General features: G+C 31.9%; 2 protein-coding genes across 5 annotated transcripts in view; one reads left to right on the top strand and one right to left on the bottom strand.

Moving 5' to 3' along the window:
* Positions 1–14,375, top strand: part of LOC138943327 (RING-box protein 2-like) — a 56,903-nt gene that overhangs the window by 15,510 nt on the left and 27,018 nt on the right. The window lies entirely within an intron of this gene.
* Positions 1–14,375, bottom strand: part of LOC138943324 (facilitated trehalose transporter Tret1) — a 33,313-nt gene that overhangs the window by 5,176 nt on the left and 13,762 nt on the right. For 3 of the 4 annotated variants that reach the window (XM_070314054.1, XM_070314052.1, XM_070314053.1), the window contains 2 exons: positions 6,201–6,662; positions 1,571–1,696 (listed from right to left, as the gene is read on the bottom strand). In XM_070314054.1, the coding sequence (XP_070170155.1) occupies positions 1,571–1,696; positions 6,201–6,662 (588 nt within the window). Of the gene's footprint in view, positions 1–1,570; positions 1,697–2,156; positions 2,280–2,638; positions 2,955–6,200; positions 6,663–14,375 lie in introns of those variants that run through there. The other variant, XM_070314055.1, reaches the window with a different exon arrangement.

The following is a 14,375-nucleotide window of genomic DNA, read 5'->3' as shown; positions in this document are numbered from 1 at the left end:
TTCAACGCTTCAAGAACGGTGATTTTCACGTCGAAGACCGGCATAGCGGTGGAAGAGAGAAGGTTTTCGAAGATGCAGAATTGGAGGCATTACTTAACGAAGACTCGAGTCAAAGTCAAAAAGAATTGGCACGATCATTGGGAGTGGACAATACTTTGAATCATAAATGTATAACCAGTTTTTTACAATAAAGCCTCGAATTTCGGAAAAAAAAAACGGCGGAAGCAAAGTACACTTAATATATATATACATATATTCAATGTCAAAAATATATAAATTTTAGCTGTAAAATAATTGAAATGTGCATAGAATATATTACTGCATATATAGAGAATGCATTAATTAAAATGCTTCATTGAGGATATTCTTGATATAAATGTATATCTCTCGCGACAAGATTATCTCGACATATTTGAGAAATAAAAAAAAATTGTCTTAATTTTAAATATTTTATCTATGCTTTCATTTTCGAGTACATAATTGGTATATATTTTCTTCATCGCGATTCGTTTAAGGCTTAAATGCGCTTGTTTAGCACGCGAAAGCGCACTTGGCTATTCACGCTCGCTTACATACATCTGGGATCAATTTCCGTCATCGGGTCTTACGAAAGAGCGGTGTGTCCGACGAGCTGGCCAATCGCTTTTGCGATCATTAGGGCATAACGGTTCCATAACCAATACGATTGTAATCGGGTCATCGTGCCCCTGATCACGCGCCGATGACGCACTTCAGAAGTTAAACCTTTCAATTACCCATTGACCCTTCGAATGTAACGCGAAGGCCGCGTACCTTTTCACTCGCTCGCGGAGAGGTCGTGATATAATTTACCCGCATGACGCATTATTTTATCATTCGCGTCATTCTTTAGCTTCTTACACTTTATACTCGGTCATATAATGTCTCGCCGACAAACAATTCTTTTAATTTTTTTCCCTTGACATTGTAAATTTAATCAATTGATTTGCAATGAAATACGACATACCGTATGTACTTAGGGATATGTGCGATATTTGTGATTTAGATATAAAAGAAGAAAATGTAACGTATACGCATATCTTTAATCGATAACTTTACGGATTGTACATAGAATAGTAAGATATCAACTTTATAGAAATAGAAAATATCGCTATAAATTCATCGCAAGTGAATATTAAGGCATGCAGTAAATATCCAGTTTTGAAAAAAAGTTTCGCAGATTTAAGTTTGGAAATTTCTCGAAAAGATACGAGAATCGCGAATACGCTATCGTTAAATAAGCTCGTATACTAACGACAGTGGATGTTGAAACAAACGTGCTCGAAATCTCGTAACCTTCGCGCTCCGCATTCACGGACAAGATTCGAATGTGCGTGTGTATATGTGTATGCGCGTGTGTGTGTGTGTGTGTATTCGGGACACGACGACGTTATTGTCCGAGCACGTTTATAGAAAACGCTCGCTTGATTAAAGACAAACACGCGAATGCAGGACGCGTGATTGACAAACGCAATAATCTTGCATGCGATAAATTTTTCGACGCGAATTTTGGACAAGAATTAAGAGTTAGACCTCAAAATATCGTACTCACCATTCGTGGGGTAACTTCGAAGTCCGTCGTGCTATTGTCGCGCATAGATACCAATGCTGGTGATGTATACGAACTCGCATAACCGATCTGCAGAGAACCCACCGATACCGCGAACGCAGCCAATATCTAAGAACAAATATAGAAAACATCGTGAAAATTACAAAGAATCAGACGTGAAATTTCATTCTTTACGTATATATTCTTTTTATAAATCGTAATTGGGGATCAAAATAAATTCAGTTGGTGTGATAAGGAACCGTCTGTCAAGAACAGACGTCGGTGTAAATCCAGTTGACAACTCTGTCACGTAGAAAAAGAAGCGACCGTCCGATCGTGAATCTCACGACCAAAAAAAAAAAAAAGCATACTTACGTATAACATATTCTTTATATAATTATATACATATACACGTATATGTATACACACGCGAATAGCACATATGGAAAATACGATTTTATTTTCCTTTATAAAATAATCAAAAAATAGAAAAAGGAATTAGATTGCACTTTAAAAAAACTGTGAGAATCTAAAAAAAATTTGGGATAAATGACAGAAGAATAATCTCGCGACGTAATGGGCCTTTTACCTGAGAAATCGTGCATTTTGCTACCGGCGTGCTTTCCGGCAACTCGATGTTTACATGAGTATCCGCTCGCAAAAGGATCTTCATGATGACGGATAGATCGAAGATCGAGGCAACAAGGGCGACCTATTGAGCAACTGTTTACATGTCCGATCGAAAATTCGACTTTTTTTATCCCGATTAACGATCAACAATCGAGATTCGGCTCTCTACTGCGATTTTATAACTTTTAATGATGACAATATCGTTGACGTTATCGTTGATATGTCAAAATAAATGTGCAACAATACGTCATGATAACGACATCATTGTTAAAAGTTACAGAATCGCAGTAGTGTCATCGTTACGCGAAACAAACGGTAACGATTCTCTCTAATTATGGCGCAAAAACTATCGGCGATCGCGTAAAAAAGAAAAAACGAGTGACCAAGTCTGATTCTTTCAAGGATCAGACCGATGATCGGCATGAGAGATGAGAAGTTTACTTTCTATTCGCGCGAAGGAAACTTCGCGATTGGAGATCGCGTGACTCCGATACCGATACGATTTTTAATCCAAACGAGAGCCAGGTTATTACCGATCCGCGCACTGACACGACAATGAAAGTTTTTTCGATATCACGGTATAATATAGCTTATTGACACTCGGCGACGGATTCGCCGAGTCGGGTTCCGTCTTATATAGGGAACGATGCTGGGGGGCTGGCTATCCCTTCTTCTTGCGATCCGTCTCCTTCGTAGATCACTGTACTACTCCGTAATATAATGATTGTATCAACTTTCCGTCTTCGAAGCGATACGTGGCTTCAATTCCAGACGAAGAAAGAAAGAAGGGAGAGGGAAGAAGTCGTCGCATATATTTTTGTCTAATTATATTTCTCACGCATTTTGTGCAACATGAAAAATATGATAATAAAAGAATTTCCTTGTTTTTATAAGATAATTTTATATCGTCTAACTATATCTTTTATAGCAATTTGGAAGAACTCAAAACAATAATCGATCGTGCATTTCGTGCAACACGAAAAGTATGATAAAAAAAGAATCGATTGTCTTTTTTTTTTTTTTTTTTTTTTTTTAAGATAGCATTTAAATTATATTTAAAAAGGAGTGTTACACTTTATATTTAACTTCTCGAGAGATTTATATCATTTTGTTCAAATCAAAACCAATATACTATTTGTAAATGTTTGGCGGATTGCAAGAGTATCGAAATATTTATCTTTTAATGATTCAGAATGAATGAATAACGAAGAGTACAATAATTATAGTGGATGCATATAAAATATATTAGAAATAATAGAAAAACACAGTAACAGAATTATATTATATATACTGTATATTTTCGTATATCAATAGTGACTCGAATATTTCATTATTCGTTTAATGCAATAACAAGAACGTTATCCTGGCCATTTAATTATTCTTTTTTATTTCTGTTCGTCTTTTTCATGCTTCGAATTAGTTTTTAGTCAATTTAAAATTCAGAAATCGTATATAATTATCGTTTGTATCAAGATGTATAGGTTTTAGTAAGCTTACACAAAATTTTTGAAAAAAACACAAGTCATTCTAGATACAGAATATATTTTATAAACGACTTTCTCTCAATTTTTGTATCATGGATAAATGTTGAATGCCGGAAATTTATCTCGATTATTCGTCTAATTAATAGACTATATATAATACTGTAATACGTAATATTCGCGTTGATCGTGGCTCATTGTTCTTCGTATAAGAACCTGACGGATGCAACAGTATATTTTAACCACACGTGCCTTTAATATCAGACGAGAATACAATTGCTCACCTTCGTTAACAAAAAAATAATTTCTTACGTAAATGTTTCGCGGCGTAGAACACATTATTTTATTGCGATAATTTCTTTTGTCATTATCTTAAATAATTATTTTTCCAGAAAGATGTAAATGTAAAGTTTTATTTTTATTGAACATGAATAATTTATGAGATAAAAAAATTTTTCATGAAGTTTTCAAAATTTTATCTCTTGCAGAGAATAACTGAAGATATAAGACTTTCTGAATATGTAGTTGAAATTGAATACAATAAGGACTTCTCGTTAAAGAGATTACTATTTTTTTTAATGAATAGAATTTTGATTATATATGCATGCAATAGGTGGAGAGTATTTTTATTTCGTCGCAAGAGATCTCATTTCATTTATCTATGGTGGCGTATATATGATTGAGATAGATTAAAATTTGCGTTCGCGTAATTTGATAATTTGATAATAACTGAGATGAAAAATAATTGAGAAATTCTGGCGGCGCCCATGGAACTGCCGGCCATGAATGTTGCACGCGACACATAAGAAAGGTAGTCTCTACTTTGTTACGTTATGCAACATTGTGCAATATTGTAGGGCTGCGTCTGTTCTCAATTTATAAGTCTCTTGTTCTCGCGCGCGATTGTTTATGGTTCACGTAACATGCCGGTCGGATACATATTAATAAAACAAGCTTGTTTAATACGAAAATAAACTATTGTCTTCATTCGTAAATGTATTGAAATTTTGAATATTCTGTCTTATTGGAAGTTTTATTCTAGAATTTATTTCTTTTAAATAATAAGAATTATTTATAAATATTTCTGAAAAAGTCATCTTGCTTTTTGAAAAAAGTATATTAAAAACTTTATTTAATATAAAAATATTCACTTTTGCAACGCAATTAATACGCAAACGAATAAGAAACTATGTTGTATATATATATATATACAATATATACAATGTAAAAAGCAATATTTTGCTTACTTATTTAAGTATTACTTAGTAAATAATAATTTAAGAGTTATTTCATGTTATAATTCAATAGTAATTTTTTTCAGTCTAAATAGAATAATTTTGGAAACATCTTGCTTACTATAATTTATTAAAATAAAAGAAGATATAATTATCATGGAAATCCTTTCGCATAGTATAGATATTAATATTTTATCTGATGAAATCCTCGAAACTTTCTTTAAATAAAATTTCAGACAAAGATTACTATAATTATCACAAACAGGTATAATATAGTGTATTATATATCGCAATATATTGTGATTCTCGTAAAATGAATAACGTGGGATATCGACGTTAGGGCACCTGGCGGACTGTACGCATGGTCATACTACTGTAGGACTCGCGCATCCTTAAATACGCATCAGTTAGCATTTTACGAGACTATGAAAAGATAGAAGAAGACTTTTGATCAGGAAACGCGATTAAGCCATAATTTTATTCATTATAAAATTAATCTTGTTGCATGATTATATGTGAAATAAATAAATATTTGAAATATATTAATTTCTCAATATCACATATAAAAATATACAAATAGATGATTATAATGTGCAAAGAACATACAAAATTCTTTCACGTATTATTAATTTTCATCTGTAATTAATCACAATGGTACATAACTTGAGATTATCCATCTCGAAACTATATAATATTTTTACAATGTAAATGAGACTTTGATAAAATCCCGTTTTTATAGCTATTTTTAATTGGAGTTTTCTGATTAATTTTGCATAATATTAGATACAAATATAAATGGAATTTTATTTACTTATTACGTATAATATTTTTATTCATTCTATGTTCCAATGTCAACGATAAATGATAATTAAATGTAAAAGCTTTAATTGGTAATATATTGAAAATAGTAATTTACATCAATTTCTAATATTTGAATATATCAAATGGCTCTTTAGCCGTTAATTACAACTCGTAAATTAGATAATCATTGATAATCAAAAATTAATTATCTTGCAAGTGAAATGGTTTGCGTGATCTGCAATTTTTGATTTTTATCGAGTATCTCAATTAAAATTTCTCATATTGCTACCATTCTGTGTCTTGCCTTATTGAATATCATATTCCAAAATAGAGTTTTCAAGATAAACGTTAAAAACGTTTTTAAAATATAAATTTTCAATATTCATCCCTTGTTGCTTTTAAATATAATCATCTTTAAATTGATCCCCGAAAAATGGAGATTTCACATAAAATGTATGCAAAAACAAGAAAGTAGATAAAACTTACTTGACTGATGTACCGCGTGTAACATGACGGCTTGGTATTCTTCTGAAATTCCATGGACGATCGGTTTCGAATAGGCTCTTGCGCATCCTTCGGCGGCTTCATCTCCTGCGAATCCATGAAGATTTTGGCGCTTGAACTCTGCTCACTCGGTAGCAACGGATCAAGTTGCTTGTAATCGACGTCCTGATCTTTATCGAGCGGATTGTAGATCCGCGACCTACTTAGGGTCTTCTGATGGTTATTTCTTAAATTCTCGGCATAGTAGTGGTTTGTAGATGATTTGCCGGTTTCGCCGGGGAAGTATTTCTTTTCGGCGATGAGGGCGGTTTGGCTGTTGAAGGGACTGCTGTTTGTCGCAAGAGTGCTGTTGGACGAGCAGTCCAGAGCAGACCCAGGATTGGATGGCGTGGGTCTGATGACCGGGGACACTCTTGTATTGTATTTGGGTAGAACGCTGTGCTCCTGCAACCAGAGTTACCGTTTTCTCAATGAGTTAAAAGAATCTCACATTTTTAAAAATCGACAGAAATGTTCAAAATGTCGACGCATATTCACAGTTGAAAGAAGAAATTATGATCGTGCGGCAGTGAAAACTTAACTATGGAAACTTTCATCATTTTTGTGAGAAATTCGCGAGAATTGATCTGCCATTGATCGCGATCAGGAGAGGATGACACAATTTTTCTTGTTTATTTTCTAAGTTTTAACGAAATATATACTTGGAAAGTAGTTTGTAAAAATGAATATGCGAGTTAGAACTGGAAATAACTGGAAGAAAGGGGCCGCAACTGCTTTTGAACTGTTCACTCCTCTTTACGATAAGATTCTGTGTATAGTAAACAGTCTACTGACAAAGAAGATAACTAAGAACACTGCGCGCTATAAAAATAATTATAGGAAACTGAAATATATATATATACACAATATAATTCAAACTATTTTTGCAAAAAAAGACACATTTTTTATGAAACGAATGTTAGAGAAATTTTCTTTTTTAAAACATATATTACATACATTTTAAAACATATACTCGATAAAATATCTTACGCACCAAGAAAATATTTAGAGATTATATTCCATTTTTATTACAATTTGTACCAAAAGGATCTAATATTTAAAACTTGCTAATAATTTAATAAAATAAAAAATTTCGTCGAACTTTAAAAAGTTTCATCTTTCTCAACACATTTCCGCTTCGTCGTCGCTTCTCACAGAAATCACTTGGAAATTTTCAAAATCACTAATTATTTTTGCGAGAGAGAGAGAGAGAGAGATCTTATCGTGATTATCAAAATCCGTGGATAGATCAGCGGAAGATGTCGTTCGATGGAACACCGATGAAAATCGTACACTTAAAAGACATCGGATGCAAAAAAAAAAAAAGAGGATACGAGAGTCGCGAGAGAGGGATGCGAGAAACGAAGGCAAATAAGGCGAACAAAATCGCGTTACCAATCGTCAAAGAAGAAACGTCCGCTTGTTTGCTTCTTCACTGTTCACTCGAAGGGATGGAACATCAAATCGGACTATTTATACCGTTTTCGATTATCGGGAATTGCGTCGGAAATATGTTAGAGAGGGAGCAAAATCGCTCGCGGGAGGAAGAAAAATAGAGGGCGATTAACGCGCGCGTAAACAGGCAGAGCAAGAAAGAAGCGAAAAGAACATTATAATGATTATATATATATATATATATATATATATATATATATATATATATATCGAATGGACCAACGACGAAAAGCGAATGACACACGAGCGATGTGACGTTCGCTCGGAGATTAGATGACTTTTTACCCCTGAGAACTGATAACCCGTCTTGAACCTAAGTTAGCTATGATGCTTTTGCGAACGCGTTTTCTTTCCTTCGATTTTACGCGAAGCATTATGTGACAAAAAAGGCCATCTTGATCGTAATGACCATGTTTCAAAATAATATACAATCAAACGATACCCCAAATGAACTTCATGCGTGTATTCTTAAAAAAAATCAGTCTTTTAATATTTTATATTTTATTACAATATCTGTTTTATTCATTTTTCTCTGCTTCTACACATTCGTCTCTTTCTAATAACATTCTAAATTTTTTGTGTTTATTTTTTTCTAACATAAAGATCGTCTTCAATTCAGGTAAAAGTAAATTTTATCGAGATCTTATCTAAATAGTAGTATCGCTAGATCGATATTATTAAACTAAAAATAAACACAAAAAATTTAGAACGTTATTAGAAAGAGACGAATGTGTAAAAGCAGAGAAAGATGAATAAAACAATTTTTTTTTCTTTTTTTTTTTTTTTATACGCGCATGAAATTAATCTGGCGTATCGTTTGATTGCACATTATCTTGAAACATGATCATTAAATTTTATGTCATGGTATGCCATTATTTATTTACGAAAGCGACTTAAACAAATCAAGACACATTTAAGAACTAGATAATTGGTAAATCAAAAATATCGATTTACTGATTCATATAACTTTCATAACTTTCTTAAATTTTTTTTAGTTTTAGGTCATGCGGAAGAAAAAAAAATCCATTAAAGATAATCATATGCTATTTCTTCATTCATAGTGAGTTTTTTTTTTTTTTTTTTTTTTTTTTTTTTTTTTTTTTTAAGAGAAGATTATCTTTGTAGAATATTCTTCATCTACATGCATAATTGTACTCGTATCGAGTGATCGCAAGTTATCTTGTTTTAAATTGCCATATCCATTTTCAATACAATTTTATTCTCGTTAATGCATTATAAATTTAATCAGCGCGTTAAACAAAGATACTTCATTTATGCCGTTAAAGTCTACAGTGCTGATGCATTGCGCATCAAAAAATGCGCTCGAACAAATATAAAAACTAAAGTATTTAGTTCAGTTACTTGAGTTGAAACATAAATCATCCATAGTACGGGCGCATAACACGACACGGCGCTTTTCATTATGCTGTCTGGCGCAGCTATTGTGTCGAAAAATCCGTCTGTTTATCCCGCTATTATCACGTGCCTTCTACATGCGAGGTAAAGTTCATGCACGATGTTATGATATGAACTCTGACGTCTCAGAAGAAAACTGGACTGTTTGACGTAACGTTGCCGGTTTGCTCTTTCGAGTTTGCTCTTACTCGCTGACTTTTGTTCTGCTCTCTCTTACGGGAAAAAAATCTGATATATACTTATTTATCAATTTACGACAAATCATTTACGAATCGTATTGCCCGTAATTACACAATACCGATAATTCGCGATACTGCAAAATCGTTTTAGGTTCGAGATGACGATGACAAGCTCTCTTGCGATAAACCTTTGACATTTTTTATATAAAAGAGTTGCGACTATTATATTGACTATAAATTGTCATATTTCAGTCAGAGGTATGTGACGATGTTTTAATAATGGACATTGTTAATCCGAAAAAATAATATAAAAAATATATATCAAACGATAATTATTTTAACGGAACGTGCAATAATTTCTTTCTTTTATCGAGATGAAGAAGGGATAAAGATAAAAAGTATCTAAGAAAGAACTTTAAAATTATAAATTTGGAGACTGATAGTTTGTGTAATCCAATTATTACATTGACATATTTAATTTAACATAGTGTTCCTGATCTTCGACATGGAATTATATTTCTTCTTCATAAAATCGATCAGGCATAATCGTTCGCGAAAGAATGCCTTGAGAGATTTTTATTTTTGTGACAATGGAAATATCCAATGATGCTTTCCGCAATTTCCTTCTCCTGTTTATGTCAAAGGTCACTTATATCGTGATAATAATGATAAAGTGTGCATAGAAACGATTCAAAATCTACTAAGAGAATTTTAGATAATGTAGTGCTATTAAATCCATTAAATTTACTCACAATTAGGAAATAATCGTGCGCTGTTATCTAATAAAAATATCCGGTGTACATTACATTGTCGTAAAGATTTCTAAATAAATGGCGATTAGATATTAATTTCTAATCGATATGGAAAAGTTAAAAGTTAACAGCAAGTTGTAGAATTATGATGCGAAACATACGGTTATTCTTGATAGAGAAAATTTTCAAGCAAGAAAACTTGTAAAACGATTAAATCTTCTGTCTGAAATCGAATACTTATATAAGTCTCAAAAAATCGTATTTATATTGCGACACATCACATTTCTGATAAAAAAAAAATTTATTGGTAGAATATATAATAATAGTGTTATCTTAATTAGAAATTTGATTGACTTAAAATTGATTTGGAAAAAAAAAAAAAATAAATAAAAATAAAAATAAAAAGAAACATACATTTTCATATCTTGTATATCATATATCATCGGTCATTTTGTTGAAGACGAAAGGTAGTTTGCTAATAACGGCAATAATGAATACGTGACTCTTCTAAGCATACGTTTTAATGTCTTACGTATATTTACATGTATTTGCAGTCGCGATACGATCGATCGATTGAGTCAACTGCAACAAAGCACTCGACTTTGATGATTGTTGACCAAGGGATAATTCCATCAGGAACTGTTTTCGTGTCAAATATTGGCTAAGATTTCACTTAGATTCACCTAATAATGATCTTGCAAAGTCTAATTAGGTTTTCAGATCGATTGTGATGTGTTCTTAAGAAACTTAATTGCTTTTAAGGAGCGCGAACAAACTCCAGCAAAGTATTATATCGGAGAAAATGAATTATTTTTGCATAAATTAAGATCGAAGAATAATCATCAAGTTATTTAATATTATCGATTACTTATTGATCAGTTAAATGTCCGTTATATGTACTGATACATGCAAAGTCTTAACCTTCGATTCTTTCTAACTCTACTATACATCAGCAGAAAATATCTACAATTGTCTATATATTCCTTTTATTCATTTATTTTTACAAGAGGTTTAGTAAAAGTTTTGCAGCAGATTATCTCTATGTGCTATTGTAGCTTTTTATATTTTCAAAAAACGAGCTGAAGAATTCTGTTTTTTTTTTTTTTTTTTTTTTTTTTTTTTTTTTTTTTTTTTAGAAAATAATCAATAAATGACTATCATTTATCGATATTATTTTTTATAATATTATTTAAATTTTCTAACGTATCCTTTTTGTTCGACAAGAAAAATAATAAGAAAAAAAGATAATATATTTATGTGAAATATAATATACTTTTATGATACATTATTACGAAATTCTTACTTCAATCTGCCACAAGTCTTATAGATCTATTTTTCAGCTACCAATGAAAAAAAAAAATGTGTTTTGTCTTGACCGTATAATTCTATCAAGCGACTAGTCTGCGTTATAAAGCAGAAGGAGCAAATTTCGCAATGTATCGAAATGTATTGTTACGTAATATAATTGAATCGCGAGTATGGTAATTGAATTGCAAGAATTGATCACTTCCAAATCGTGAAATTCCAACGCATTGGAAATGAACGTGCGAATATTCGCGATCAATTATAGGTTCGCAAATTTTTGCAGGTTTTTGCTCCATCTCTGTCTAATTAATTTTCGTTTAGTAAAGATTTTTATATTCTAGCGATTACAAAACATTTTCAAAACGCCTTATATATTCGTATCTTCATTACGCTCAGTTTTCACATATATTTCTTGTTGTATGCATGTGTGTGTGTATGTGTTTGTGCAAGATTGTGAGTATTAAAAGTTTCAAATCAAATTAACTAAACTAGAATCCAGAAATAATTTCATCAAGACATACGCAACTCAAAAATTGCACGTGGAAAAATTAATTTTATCAGACATTAACATGCAAAAACAGTTCAGCCAACAGAAATGTTCTTAAGATGTTGTAAAGAAGTCTGTAAAAAATGATATTATCTTTGAGACTTTCATTAGTCTCTCTGGATGATACGCTGAATGAACATTCTCGGATCCAAGGATCTCAGTGTCAAGGATTTTCAAGATAATTACAGCGGACTATTTTCCGAATAACCTTGAACACGAATCTTCAACTGTGTCGTACAAGTCTCTATGGACAGTTTGCGAAAATAGATTTCTCATTTCTTTCTAAATCAGTTTCACGGCCCACGCGAAATATTCTTAGTGCTTCTCAACGTGGTGTCTCTTCTCCAAATGATGCTATTTTTGCGATACGTGGAAGCCTGCCAGAGAGTACATTTTCGTTCTTAGTGAATGCTTTGTCATTTTGTTCCCGGTCTAACGAATGTGCATTCTCCCACCTTGGCGCAGAGTAATGTTGAATGATTTTTACGCGATGCCACTTATCGGGACTCGTAACATAGGAAATATTGGAGTTATCGCGACGCTTACGATTAATTGCAACAATAATATCCGCGCGACAGCATTTTCCAATTAATGAAAATAATTATTATTATAGAATCATATGAATTCTAGATCGATTTTAACACCACCGTGATTCTATAAATAATGTTATTGAAATCGATTTTGATTTTGGAGATAAAAAAATGTTTATTGGCAATTTTAATAGGAACAGACTACGACTACAAAGCTATGCTAAACTTTTAGAATGGATTCTTAAAATAATATCTTTCTATTAATGGAAGATAAAATTTCTAATGACAGCTGTGTATATTTTTATAGATAAGCGAATTTACGTCAAATCTATAAAAAGCGCTGCAAATACTAATTTAAACGTCGTTTCTAGTAAATAAAGTCAGACGAGATTTATATATATATATACTAGGTGGCCCATTTTAATCCATCCAGTCGAATATCTCAAAAACCAAGCCCGGAAGAGAAAAATGTTTCAAACAAAAGTTGTGTGGCTTCAAGGGGGCCATAAGATGGTGACAATGATTTGACCTTGGAAAATCATTTGAAGGTCATGTGAAGGTCAACTTTAAAATCTTAAATAGAAACACCCATTTTTTATTTAGTATTCTTGTAGCTGACATCGAGAGCTTTCCAAAACACTATAATAAAGTATCTTTTTATTAAGTACTTTTTGAGTTATTTTATATTTTAATCCGACATATTTTGATATAAAAAATTAAATACCTCGTAAAATATTTAGTTTCTGATAATCTTACCATAATACTTCTATGTACAGAATAATGAGACAAATCAATTAGTATAAGAAAAAAAAAATTGTTTTTAAGAAAATTATTTACAATGTATTTTTTTAAACAATTATTTGTTTTTTTGCCACTAATTAATTTGTCTTATTATTCTGTATATAGAAGTATTACGGTAAAATTATCGAAAACTAAATATTTTACGAAATATTTTATTTTTTATATCAAAATATGTCGAATTAAAATATAAAATGACTCAGAAAAATACTTTATTATAGTGTTTTGGAAAGCTCTCGATGTCAGCTACAAGAATACTAAATAAAAAATGGGGGTTTCTATTTAAGATTTTAAAGTTGACCTTCACATGACCTTCAAATGATTTTCCAAGGTCAAATCATTGTCACCGTCTTATGGCCCCCTTGAAGCCACACAACTTTTGTTTGAAACATTTTTCGATTTAACGCAGTGTTTCTGAGATATTTGAATGGGTCCTTTAAAATGGGACATCCTGTATATCAATATTAAATCTGATGTACGTATAATGATAACGACAGAACAATTTCGATTCAACTATTATTATATAATATTTTGTACATTACATCGCGTATATCATATGTGTCGTCAGATTTACGATTGCTTTCAGCAAATTGCGATCCCGCGGTTCTTTGATCTTCTGACACGCAAATGACAGCCGCGACGCGAGCATGTGCCGCGTGAATAGTAAAGCGTGGGAGAAATATGCAGCATGCTTTGTGAAATTACGCATTGTGTAGGATATGTCGCGTCACTTCGCGTTGAGTCGAAACACGTATATGTTTCGAAGCTTAATATTCAAATATTAATATACGTGATAACTGTATACGATAATTATTATTTGTTCTGAGAAAACTATCTTAAAAAAAAAAAACAGCTGTTACGAAGAATTTAATAATTATTTAATAATAGAAAAATCTGATAATATATGTGTCCGTATATATCTGAATATTAGCATCGAATAATTTTTACGAAAACTTTGATTTGCAAAGTCAAATATACGCTTAAACGCGTTGTGAATTTAATTAAATACATTTTTATCCCGGTGATTTTTATTTAAAATTTCGCGTAAAGATGCATAATTTGCATTAAACACCCGAGATTCGTTCGTTGTCGCCACTCTGGCCAAGTAAAAGGTGTTTCGACCCGACGACGTTCTC

This window comes from Polyergus mexicanus, unplaced genomic scaffold, assembly GCF_030449975.1.
Source record: "Polyergus mexicanus isolate NDT 795.1 unplaced genomic scaffold, iyPolMexi1.0 SCAF_26, whole genome shotgun sequence".
Classification (NCBI taxonomy): domain Eukaryota; kingdom Metazoa; phylum Arthropoda; class Insecta; order Hymenoptera; family Formicidae; genus Polyergus; species Polyergus mexicanus.
This window is presented reverse-complemented; position numbering and strand designations above follow the sequence as displayed.